Source organism: Amblyraja radiata, chromosome 9, assembly GCF_010909765.2.
Source record: "Amblyraja radiata isolate CabotCenter1 chromosome 9, sAmbRad1.1.pri, whole genome shotgun sequence".
Classification (NCBI taxonomy): Eukaryota; Metazoa; Chordata; class Chondrichthyes; order Rajiformes; family Rajidae; genus Amblyraja; species Amblyraja radiata.
The window spans coordinates 16250519-16264231 of NC_045964.1; the positions used below are offsets into that span (position 1 = coordinate 16250519).

Below are 13713 nucleotides of genomic sequence, written 5' to 3' on the forward strand. Positions count from 1 at the left end.
CTGTATAATCATATCCTGGCATTCATTTGATGAAGTGATTTGAGTTACTATTGATGTGCAATGGTATGACCGTAAAAACTTTGGTGTGAGATGACACAACAGCTAAAAGTCAGTATATTCTTCCTGTTGCCATGACCAGAGTGATCAAATGTTTAAAATAAGTCATTGATGTTTTCTTTTCATTATGATCCAGGTATCTGAAGTAATTTCTGCCTGGTTCTGAGTTGACTATCATTCATCTGCAAATATTCTGTCAGTGTTAGTAGATCTAAACACTTTAATAAAATCAATAAATGAGTAGGACACTAGAAATGACCCATTTCCTCTCCTGATGTTTGACCTGATCTGACCTGCCATGTTCTCTGTGGTCATGTACCTTGGTTGATGGTCACAAACTCCACCTGTGCATTAAAGGGATACCAGATGAGAGGTGGTTACTGTTGTATTGTATCGCAGTGCATTATAGAAGAGGAGAAAATTTGCTACGAGGCAACAACATTTGGCCATGTTAGTGAGCAAAGGAATAGATTTTCGACTGCTTCTCTGACTAGGAATGTAAGAAGAAAGTGAGGCGTGTCTTAAAGCAAACTTGCAGGTTCTTGGGATGTCCAAAAGTAATTGACAATGTATGAAAGTGTTTTGAAGAATGGTCACAACTCTAAAGCAGGACAGTAGACACAAAAAAGTATTATTTACACACAGCAAGCTTCAAAGAGCAGCAATGACAAAATTAAGTGTTAGACGATGAAAAAAAATATTGGCAAATTACTTGCATGATCTTTTGTATCCTCCTTGTACACTAGATGGTGAAATACCAGGCTGAATTGTGTATTGGGTCCCTGCTGTTAGGCTTGAACACATGCTATTAGTGTGCACTCGTATGTGGTGTTCCAAGGTTGCCTATAAACCGCAGCAGCAAAGTATGTAGCCAACTGAGACTGCGTGAGCAAATTGCATTTGGTGTTCAACTTATCCCGCTCATTAATCAGCAATGATGATACGTTATGGTGCTGTCAATTGCTTAACACCATGGTTAACTCTGCAAGACAGAATCACAATAATGAGCAGGCAGCACAAAAGTGCTGTCTGCTACTGGGTTGAATGGGGTTAATTTAATTAGACATTATCATCCCCTGCCCATTATCCAGCACCATCGTATTGATAATTATTCCATGCTTGGAATCGTTCTGGGAAAATAAATGGTGTCAGTCGAGTCCCAAAGGCTGACAGAGCTGAAAATCAACTTGGATTTAAAAATGGAATGGAAATAAATTATACACAAGCCACAGGTCGTGTGATGGAATCATCTTTTGCATAGAAGTTGTTCCCAACACAATGTATTTGGCAGCTTTCTGAAATAGCGTGGCCTTCATGTACAGTACAACATTTGTTTGAAATTTTTCAAACTTCTGAAATTATCAATACAGAGCAACATGTCTATCAATAGCCTCCCTCCAGTTGCTGTTCAGACAGTGTTGCTTCTTCCTGACAATTAATGTGAAGAGTCCCCATTATGATTAAAAGCCACAGTAGCAACCTAATTTAACTGCACCACCGTCTGCCGTGGTGCAGTGTTTCAGCTGCGTGGGAGAAGTTACTCTTCGCAGCCTTATTGCAGTCAATAAATATTGTCCTGGCAGTATTCCCCATGGCAACATTTGCATAGTTTGATGGGTGACTATTTTGGGTTTAAGTAGTGATGGCCATCTGCATTGAATCTGCAGTAGGAATAGTAATGATTGGCTAACTTGTTCTTGGGACAGGCGTGATGACGATATAAAAGGAGGAACTTGGCTCCACTCATATTATAAGACCATAAGACAGGAGTAGAATTAGGCCATTCAGCCCATCCAGTCTACTTCACCATTCAATCATGGATCATCTATTTACACTGCAACTACTTTGACCTCTAGCTGCCTGATACATATCACCTGTTCCAGTCACATATCACCTGCTGCTGAAATCTTCCTTATTGGTGACCCTCAGGCTATCCTTGATCAAACTTTGCTGGCTTTACCTTGCACTAAATGTTATTCACTTATCATGTATCTATACATGTCTCGATTGTAATCATGCATCGTCTTTCTGCTGACTGGATAGCACACAACAACAGCTTTTCACTGTACCTCGGTACACGTGACAATAAACTAAACTGAACTCATCAGCGTCTAAGCGATTATTCCAATTTAAATTTGACCGTCCCCTGGCAATTGTAACTTGCTGAAAGATTTCCTACCCAACATCTTATTGATACTCAATCTGTTCACCCTTTGCAGTTAATTTCATGGTTAAACATTATCTTAATTTTAGAATGCTCACCCTTGCATGCCCATTACTCTCCTTATAACTAATCTCTCCTAGCCTGCAACTTTCTCAGGATATCTTTGGTCTTCCAATGATACCTTCTTTCACGCCCTTGGATGAATTGTTCAACCATTGGCAACTGTGTCTTCATCAACAAAAGCATTTTATTCTAGAAGGTGTTTACACCCTATCATTCTGACCGAGCTTCAAGTTGTCTTACAAAGATTAGAATTAAAAATTGGTTATTCAACAATCCATGATTGCCAAAAGAAGCAAAGAAAGATATGGTAAAGATAGTGGTCTTTTGATCTTTTAATCTTTGGGTAATGATGCTGGGTTGGTAATAGTCAAAGAGGAGAGGAATAAATATGGAAATTACAAGCCACCCAATGTTGGGAAAGTAGCAGAAAGAACAGACCTAACTTTCATTTGGAGAAATCAGGTTAATCGAATGGTATAAATTTGTAGTTGGGAACTTGTATCTGACTAACCTGATGATATAACTCCTTGACATGACAGATGAACATCATAATGTTTATGAGAACGTTCTGAAGATATTCAAATGGAGTAATGAAAGAGATACAAGTGCAATTATGGGGATTTATAGTGATACTGTTAAATATAATTAGCTTAGTAACCAGATACTAGATTTGCAAAAATTTGGGGAACATTTTGCTTTGGAAAGTTGAGATATGGCTAGTGCTCTGGTGTATGAAACCTGGATAGGTAGTAGATAGTGATGAGGATAATTAAAGGTTTCAGAATGGCATGGACGGACAGCATTCAGTGCTGATAAATAGTGAAGAATCCTATGTTATGGCAGGATGCGAATGGAAATGTATGACAAATAGCAGGTTTGTAAAGTTTACCCGAGTACAGATCATGGACTTTGTATATAATCAAAAGCTTGAAGATGGATTGTCGTTGATAAATGGTTTATAAACGTGAAAATATAAGCAAAAGCATTATACTTCAACTTTATAAATCACTTGCCATACCTTTGTTGGAGTATTATAGAGTATCCTGGGCACCACGTATTAATTAAGATGCAAAAATGGCAATTATGAGAAATTTTATTTAGGATGTGAATTTGGAAAAACTAGGATTATAATTCCTGGAACAAAGAGATAAGCTAGCAGTGACATTTTTTAAGATGGGATTTGTTGGAGCAGCAAAACAAAAATCATACCCTTAGACCATGGATTCAAAATCATTGGTAAAATATATGAAGAGGAAGTTTCCATCACTATTGCTCCTCTTTTTTCCAAATAGTGTTCCATAAATGTTGTAAAGGAGTGGAGAGAAACAGAGGAACAAAGAACTTAAAGGTTTGTCGAGGCAAAGGAAGAAAGTGAGCATGATTGCTCTTTCACAAAGTCAGCAAAACATGCCTGGTCAAATGGCCTCGCTTGTTCACTGTTTCCATGATCGCATGATTTCCCTTAATCCCACTGTCAGTGCCTCGATGACAAATTTTGTTTGACAGTGCTCATAAAATGAGTTTAAACATGTTATTATTAAAATTCAATGATTCAATTCAATGATACTGTATTGTCACATGTACTTGGGTCCAGTGAAATGCTTTGCACTGCATAGAACCCAGCAAAATCATACAGCACATCTCACCTAGGCAGTACACAAGAGTCGCCAGGTTTCTGGTGCCGTCAAACATAGAAGATTACTAATGAAGAAATAAAACAAATAATAAACTCACTGAAAAATGGGAAGACCCCAGGACCAGACGGTTTTAGTAATGAATTTTATAAAAGATTTCAGGATTCAAGATTATTCAATTTATACATGCAGGCTTATACTGAAAATAAACTACCAGAACCCCTAGCAGAAGCACCAATAACACTTATACCAAAAAAAGATAAAGATTTAGATGAACCGGGTTCTTATAGAGCTATTTCACTACTAAATACAGATCAGAAAATTTTAGCAAAGATTCTAGCTACAAGGCTAAATAATTATATTAACAATTTAATAAATACGGATCAAACGGGATTTATACCCAAAAGACAATCATTTAATAATTTGAGAAGGCTTTTCAATATAATGTACTCTCATAATAAATTAGGTGTCCTTGAGACTCTTGAAAGGCGCCCATAAATAAAATGTATTATTATTATTATTATAATGAGGACAATGAAGATATTTCAGTTGTCACGCTGGATGCAGAGAAGGCATTTGATCAAGTAGAATGGCAGTATTTATACAAGGTACTCCAAAAATTCAATATGGGAGAGAATTTTATTAGATGGGTTAAACTACTTTACGATAGACCTACGGCAAGAATACTAACTAACAATACGCTATCTCCAAAATTTTACTTATCAAGAGGTAATAGGCAAGGGTGTGCCTTATCACCATTGCTATTTGCCCTTATGATGAACCGTTGGCCGAAAGGATTAGAAATCACCCGAATATTCACGGATATAATAATAATAATAATGGATGGGATTTATATAGCGCCTTTCTAATACTCAAGGATATAACACTAAGGACTCAAAGAATAAAATTTCACTATATGCTGATGATATCCTTTTATATATTACTAATACACAAACGAGTATACCCACCTTATTAACACTAATTGAGGAAATCGGCTCTTTTTCAGGATATAGAATAAATTGGAATAAAAGCGAAATTATGTCTTTAAAACCACAGGATTCAAGACACTTACTAAAATTCCCCTTCAAAATTGCAACAGAAAAATTCAAGTATCTGGGTATTCAAATTACGAGAAGACACAAATCATTATTTAGTGCCAATTTTATACCACTATTAAATAAACTGAATGATATGATTAAATTTTGGAAAACGCTTCCGCTCTCATTGATAGGTAGAATTAACGCTATAAAAATGACTTTCTTACCACAATTAATATATTTGTTTCAAGCGATCCCAATATATATTCCAAAATATTTTTTCAAAAAACTAGATTCCACTATCACTAATTTTATATGGGATTACAGAACACATAGAATTCAACGAAAGCATTTGTGCAAATCTAAAGAAGTTGGGGGTTTATCATTACCTAACTTTATGTATTACTACTGGGCAGTGCATATTAAGAACATAATGTACTGGCTGGATAGTTCCACTCAGCAGTTGAAGTGGATAAGAATGGAGAAAGAGGAGTGCTATCTGCACGATATAGGAACGGTCCTGCTCTCACCGATAAAATTGAATAGTATAATATATAAGAAGAACCCAATTATTCACAATATAATAAGAATTTGGAAACAAATAAAAGTATCCTTGAAATTAAATAATTTATCAGTACTAACCCCACTATTGAACAACCCCGCATTCAAACCTTCTCTCATCGACAACACATATCAACAATGGGATAGACTGGGGATTAGGAAAGTAGGGGATATGTATGAATTGGGTAAACTGTTATCATTTCAACAATTAAAATTAAAATTTAAATTGAAGGATAATCAATATTTTAAATATATACAGGTATGTGACTTTATGAAGAAATATACACATAGATTTCAAACTATATTTTTAGACCCTTTAGAAGAAGCAATGAATATTAAGGCTGATTCACAAAAATTAATATCATACTTTTATAATAATATATTATATAGAGAATCACCCTCAACAGAAGCACTAAGGGAAGATTGGGAACAGGAGCTAATGATAAAGATCTCGAAGGATAGATGGGAAAAGTATTTGATGAATACACATAACTGTTCTATTAATGCAAGACATAATTTAATTCAATTCAAATTATTACATAGACTATATTATTCAAAAACGAGGTTGAATAAATTTTATCCAAACGTCTCTCCCAGATGCGATAAATGTTTGTTTCAAAACGCTAATATAACACATTCATTTGTAGGATGTACAAAGTTGAATAAATTTTGGAGTGATATATTTGATATATTTACAAAGCTCTTCAAGTCAAGAATAGAACCCAAAATGGAATGGATTATATTTGGAATAATAGGAGAAGATACCAATTTAAATAAAGACCAAAATGTTTTTTTTAATTATGGGTTAATAATTGGAAAGAAATTGATACTTAAATTTTGGAAAAATACAACCATACCAACTGTTAAAATGTGGATTAGGAATATGATGGACATAGCACGCCTTGAAGAAATGAGACTCCGACTAATAGATAAATATGACCAATTCTTAAGGAGTTGGTCTCCTTTCATCGACTTTTTGGAATCATGTGATGCAGCGGTACCATAAGGATTGCTGATTTCAGTTCATGACGTGGATAGATCTACATCTCCGAATATAGATTTGAAAAATTCTCTTTTAAGGGGCCTTCTCTTCTATTTCTACTTTCCACTTTTTATTTTTTATTTTATTTTTTTATTTTTTATATACACACTTCACGTTTTTCTACTCTCTACTATCTATTTTTCCACTTTTTCCCCTTTCTACTGTTTTCTTTTTCTTGTCTTGCTTACTTCCTTCTCACAACATAAAACTAGAGGTTGTACATAGAATGGATTACGGTATGACATAGTTGGCACCTAAAATTAGGTGCCACTGTATTGTTTTGTACTGTATTAACTTCTAATAAAATAAACAAATTAAAAAAAAACAAAAAAAAAAACATAGAAACATAGAAAATAGGTGCAGGAGTAGGACATTCGGCCCTTCGAGCCTGCACCGCCATTCAATATGATCATGGCTGATCATCCAACTTGGTATCCTGTACCTGCCTTCTCACCATACCCCCTGATCCCTTTAGCCACAAGGGCCACATCTAACTCCCTCTTAAATATAGCCAATGAACTGGCCTCAACTACCTTCTGTGGCAGAGAATTCCAGAGATTCACCACTCTCTGTGTGAAAAATGTTTTCCTCATCTCGGTCCTAAAATATTTCCCCCTTATCCTTAAACTGTTACTTTATTACAAAAAAAAAAGGTACCAAAAAAACTTGCACTGCGTACTAACTTTTGTTACGGTTGCATTATTTTTTTGTAAACACTAATTCTCCTGTTTGCTTTCAGCTGTAACTGTAACTCCCAAACTCCAAATCCCATTAAAGTGACTGTGGCAGGAGCCCAACATTTCCTGAGCGCTATTCTACGGCTCTTTGTGGAGCACCTGTCACACAAGACTCCTGACTGGCTTGGCTACATGAGGTTTCTCATTATTCCTCTTGGTATGTTCATGTTACAACTAAAAATATTGGAAGGTCGCTAATGCAATATTTCAATTTGTCCAAAAATGCTATTGAAGAGTTGTGTAAGAAGGAGCTGCAGATGCTGGTTTAAACTGAAGATAGACACAAAACAGGCTGGAGTAACTTAGCAGGCAGCATCTATGGAGAGAAGGAAAGGGTGACGTTTCAGGTCGAGACCCTTCTTCAGAAGATATTTTGACCCGAGGTCAGGATCAAATCTGGGTTGGTAATAGGGCTTTCTCACGGGGCGACTTGACGCAAGAGTTAACCAGAGTTGAACATCGTGGGAACCCCGTGCGATAACCGTACGGCATTCGTGGACCACCGTGGCGCTAACGGCAGGTACTCGTGTAACTTGGTGACGGGAGAAAATTCAAGCAAGTTTGAATTTCTCCAAGAGTGACTTGTACACTTGTGGTTGAAGATTGCAACATTATATGCACGTAGTGGCCAGTGCGATATCCGTATTAAGGTTCAAAGGTTCAAAGGTTATTTATTGGTCACATACACCTAGGTGTAGTGAAATGCTTCTTGCCAATGCAGCACATAAAGAAAGAATACAGACATAACATTAATAAGAGATTTAAACATAAAGAACATCCCCCCACAATGGCTCCCACCATGAGGGAAGGCACAAAGTCCAGTCCCCAACCCCAGTTCACCTATAGTCGAGCCAATTGAGGCCTCCACAGTTGCCTCTACGGAGGCCCGATGTTCCTGGCCGTTCTCGCCGGGTGATGGTGCTCCGGCGTCGGGAGAATCCTCACAGCGGCTTGGGACACCTGGAACGGCCGCTTCCGTACTGGAGGCCGCGGCTTCCAAAGCCAACAAGGCCGCGCCGGTTGGAGCTCCACTACTGGCGATCTCGTCGCGACATCCCAGGCTCCCGGTGTACAGTTCGGCGCCGCCGCCCGCAGCTCCGCGATGTTGTTCCCGGCGGTCTTCACCTCACCGGAGCTCCAGCGCGGCGACCCGGACAAGGCATCGCCCGCTCCACGATAGCGCTCCAGCGCTGTGCCGCTGCCGAAGCCGAGGTTCTGGGCGGTCCCCGACAGGAAACGCCGCTCAAGGCCCGCTGGTAGGCCGCGAGGACGAGTCGAAGCTGCAGCCCGGAGAAAAGCTGCCTCTCCGACCAGGTAGGGACCCTGAAAGGTAGTTTCCCCCTTCCCCCCCCCCCCCACCCCCCACATAAAAAAGTCTAGAACTCCAGAAACAAAAACACTTTAACTAACTAAAAATAAAAAAAAGATGAAAAGACAGACAGCTGCTGGCTGGGCAGCCGCGCACAGGTCAGCGCCCCCTAGAGTTGTGTGTACCGTGCGCGTTGTGTGTACCGTGCGTAACTCTTGCGTGTACCGTGGGAACTCCTGCGAACGGTGAACCCGGAAGCTGGACAGAGGGGACAGAAGGTGAGTAATCTGGAATGAACATGCTGTTAGGCTGGGATCATTCTCTGCGAGATGATCTTAGTGCGGGAGACAAGTGTAGGAGAGGTGTACTGACTGTGTGGGCAGAACTTTGGAAGTGATTGCCCACCATTCTCAAAAGCAGCTGTGTCTCCCTGTCCCTCCAACTCCAGAGGAATCCGCGCCCCCTCATCCGCAACCCGGGTTCCTCTGGAGTTGGAGCGGGGCTGGGCTAGAGTTGCTGCTGGCTGTGAGTCTCTGGGATCTCCGTGCTTGCAGTCGGTGTCCCGTTGGTCCTAACGACTCCGGCCACCCCCCTGGACTGGAGCTGAGACTGTGAACTGTACCGCCCTTGCCCCCTCCCTCTGCAATTGCAAACAACCCCACAGTTCCCAGTCTCAGCTCCTGTACAGGGGGGTGGCCGGAGACGTCACAGCCCGAGCTGCGCCCCCTCATCCGCAACCCCAAGAACAAGACGTACCTTGCACACCATCAGCTTCTGTCCCTACGGGGAGCGTGTTCCTCTGGAGTTGGAACGGGTCTGCGCTGCTGCTGGCTGTGGGTCTCTGGGATCTCAGTGCTTGCAGTGGGCCTGGGGGTCGGTGTCCCGTTGGTCCTGACGTCTCCGGTGACTGGCACTGACCTGCTAGCATCACCGACGTGAAGACAGTGCAAAGCCCCCGCGCCGGTGCAATGGGCAGGGAGCTGAAGAGGGGAGGGAAGGGGTCACACACATGGCCGGGAAGCAGAGGGGTGTAGGTGGGGTGAAACTGAAGGGAGCGACAATCTGCTGCTGCTGCCTGCCCGCTGAGTTAAAAAGTTCCCACGCAAGACTCACGATACACTGTGTATCATGACCGTGGGAACTTTTTAACTCAGCGGGCAGGCAGCAGCAGATTGTCAATTATTAACCCTCCCGCGCAATTACCTTCTCTTTTATGAATGGGGATTCACAATGTTCATTCAAGATTTAACGGGAAAGCTCGGGAGACGGACAAGTCACTCGCACAAATAACAGAAATGCCGAGTACCCGTGGGAACTCTTTATCTACCCCCCGTTATATCGTGTGATATTGTGCTAGACCACGACCACTTCACTCTGGTTACATCTTGCGTCAAGTCGCCCCGTGAGAAAGTGCTTTAATAAGAGAAAATACTGGAAATACTCATCAGGCAAATTCTATCGAGTAGGCAACTTTTAACGGTTAATGTCCATTTATCAGAAGGAAAACTTTTTAGTGTTTTAATAGTTTTTAAGCAAGGATAGAGGAAAGATGAAAGGATGTGGCTGAAAGGCAGGAGAGATGATGTGACAAAAGATATTGTACGAGGAGGAGGGCTGAAGAGCCTGTTTCCATGCTGTAACTCTAAACTAAACTAAACAACTTGGAACATTCTCAGACCATCCCAGTGAGGAATAGTGCCATAAAGAGATCAGACATCAGAGGCATAAAGGAGACAATTGGGGCCAGCAAAATGGTATTGTTGACATTAGATTAATAGAGAACAGATTGAACAAGAGAAAAGAAAAATCAAGTTAGGAGGAAATTTGTTCCATGGAGGCAAGAACAGAGTGGAATAATGGTCCTGCCATAGCAAACCTGTGCGTGGATCTTAGGAAGCAGGAAGAGGTTTGCCGAGATGGAATAGGGTAACAGAGTTGACAGGAGGGAGGGGTGTGGGTTTGGAAAGTTGGATTTGATGAATAATTCCGGAGGAGTTGAGGTCGGTGTCAGAGAAACAAAGATGGTTTGACATTTACTGTTGGAGTCGGGTGATGGTAGGTGCACGTGTCAGCGATTTGGCTTTCTGCACTTCACAAGAGAAGACTGTTTGTGATCTGGCACTTGTCATTCCTGGCAGCAACAAGCCTCTGTTTGATGGTGCCTGTGAAGTTAAAGAGCAAATGTTATGGATATTCCCATTTGAATGGTGTTTCTACCTCCTGCTGTCCAACTCATGAGCAGTATAGTTTGCTATGGAAAGATACATTATTTACCTGTGCTCTATCAGCTTATTGGTTCCTTTAATTAAAAACTAAACAGAAATTAGAGGCACTGAAAATAGTTTTTCAAAAATAATGCAGGAGCATTATAGTTAATGCAGCAATTATTATGATTGCATCTATAAGTGGGCAAAGTATATTTTAGTGAATAAGATAGTTGGCAGTATTAGTCCAGTTTTCCGTGGATGTTGAAAGTTTCACTTTAGCATTGTTGGGATATGATTTGAATTTCTATCTTGGTGCCTGCCATCTGTTGTGCCATCGGGCGCCCATGTAGAATTCCAAATGAGGTGCTATGTGATGGTTTTACAGAAAATTCCCAAGGACCTGGAACATCTGCTTGTTTGTGCAAAAGCTCCAGGTTGATTCTTGTGAACTTAATTAGTTTGCAGGATAGTATCTCCTTAATCCACTTAAAAATATGACTGGGATACGCGTAAGGAAACATTAGCTGATATGATGTTGGTTTGAGTGAAACAAGACGGGTAGATGGGGAAATGCATAGACCAGCTTCTATAAAACTGCCGCCCTATTCTTGGTAGCCGTGGATTCCTCCTCTGTCTTCGGTTGTTTTTGTTTCCCCCTGCAGTCTCAACAACAGCTGCCGAGAGTTCCTGCTGTCTTGACGGATAGCTGCTGGGTCTCCCACTGCTTGGACTTGCTTGGCTGTACCTGACAACTTTGTGGATTTTGCTCTTTGCCACCCGCGGCAGTGAACCAAAACTAGGAAATTAAAGAGGAAATGCCTGTGGCTATGGAGAAAGCAAAGGCCATTCAACATTTTTATGAAGCTCCTTTATGAAGTAGCTCACTTACACTCTGTAGGCTGATTAGCCTCAAATGAAATTCTATGATTCCATGAAGTTCAATCATTGTTTTAGAAGAAGATGAATAGTTAAATTTGGAAACCAGGAAAAAAAAACTTCATTGCAATTGATAGTTTCTCTTAAAAATGCAAAATGAAAATAAGCAACAAATTGTAAAACTACTATTTTTATGTTCAAAATATTGATGCACTCATGCTTCCTTCTCTCTAGGTTCTCATCCTGTAGCCAAATACCTCAGCTCCATCGATTACAAATACAACATTTTTTTCCAGGATGCAGCCTGGCAGGATTTTTTCACCAAAACCGAGGCCCCTTCCATAGGTAAGGAATATGTAATGTGTAGGAAGGAACTGCAGATGCTGGTTTAAACCAAAGATAGACACAAAATGCTGGAGTAACTGAGCAGGACAGGCAGCATCTCTGGAGAGAAGGAATGGGTGATGCTTGCGGTCGAGACCCTTCTTCATACTTCAGCCTGTGAAACTGCTTGGACTTGCTGGCTACACCAGTCTGAAGTCTTCAGTCTGACGAAGGGTCTCGACCCGAAACGTCACCCATTCCTTCTCTCCGGAGATGCTGCCTGTCCTGCTCAGTTACTCCAGCATTTTGTGTCTAACAAGGAATATGTAATTATGCATTGCAATCGTCCCATTTCTTAAATTGGGCTACTTTGAATTACAATGTTAAGTGTGTTTAGTTAGTTTCTTGGTTTAAAATGGTAATCTTAACATTGTAGATGTTGTCCACAGATTGTATTTGAGAAGTCATCAAGCATAAACGAGATAATTAGTTTCCATTTATGTAGCAGTGACAAGAAGAATGACCAATCTTATGCCTTACATAATTGAGGTTCCTTTTTCTTCTTTAAAATGGTGCTTTGAAACACTGTGTCTACCCAAGAGAGTCTCGTACAAATGTCAGTGAAGCTCTTTAGATGGTGAAAACTTCATTAGTGCTGCTCTGAAGTTCCAGCTTAGATTTTGTACTCCAGTATCCAGAATGGCACTTAACTCATAACTGCAATTCGATAACGAATCTTACCGTTGGGCCATATCAATCTACAAATTAAATGACCAATCTTTGCTCAACCCTATATATAGTGCATCAAATCTCCCGTCATGGCATTTAGTTGCACTTTGAATAACGTTTTTCAATAATGCTTTTTCCTTAATGAAGATGTTAAATAATAACATTTATTATTTTGTCAATTTCTATTTTATGTGATGTTTAAATTTGTTACCAATAAATCAATGGAAGCTAGTTTTTGAACTATTCAGCATAACCTTTTAAACAAATCAAATTATCTGTTCTGCTTCTTGGCTTTCAAAGTTTACTTGATATTCAAAATCCCTTAACTATCCTTATGGTTTTATGCTAATGATTTCTAAGTGAAATGCCTATCTATATTACTTGTTGTTAAGCTTCAGTGATAATGACGGTCACACTTTAAGACATAATATCTGTATTTCTATAATGAGACTATTTTACATCAGATTACCTAATCTCCCATCAAATTTCAATACTTTATGAAAATCTTTTTCAAAAGCTCTCTCACATACTACACCCAATATAAATGTTTAAACTTAAACGCTTGCGCTAGCTCGTGCTTGCTCGCGCTTTCAGTCTCTCATGCACTCGCTCTCTTACGCACTCGCTCTCTCACGCACACACTCGCACTCACTCACTCGCACTCACACTCGCTCACACATTCACTCGGTCACTCACTCTCCTCCCACTCTCTCTTCCACACACTCCCACTCTCTCCCCCACTCCCTCTCCCCTACTCCCTCTCCCCCACTCCCTCTCCCCCACTCCCTCTCTCCCACACTCATTCCGTCTCACTCTCCCTATTACATAGAAACATAGACAATAGGTGCAGGAGTAGGCCATTCGGCCCTTCGAGCCTGCACCGCCATTCAATATGATCATGGCTGATCATCCAACTCAGTATCCTGTACCTGCCTTCTCTCCATACCCCCTGATCCCTTTAGCCACAAGGGCC

The 13713-nt window shown here is 40.4% G+C and overlaps 1 protein-coding gene across 5 annotated transcripts in view; it reads left to right on the forward strand.

Annotated features, from left to right (window-relative positions):
- The window catches only part of pacs2 (phosphofurin acidic cluster sorting protein 2), a 250623-nt gene that overhangs the window by 218481 nt on the left and 18429 nt on the right, over positions 1–13713 (forward strand). For all 5 annotated transcript variants that reach the window (XM_033026780.1, XM_033026783.1, XM_033026781.1 and 2 more), the window contains 2 exons: positions 7298–7452; positions 11922–12032. In XM_033026780.1, the coding sequence (XP_032882671.1) occupies positions 7298–7452; positions 11922–12032 (266 nt within the window). The remainder of the gene's footprint in view (positions 1–7297; positions 7453–11921; positions 12033–13713) is intronic.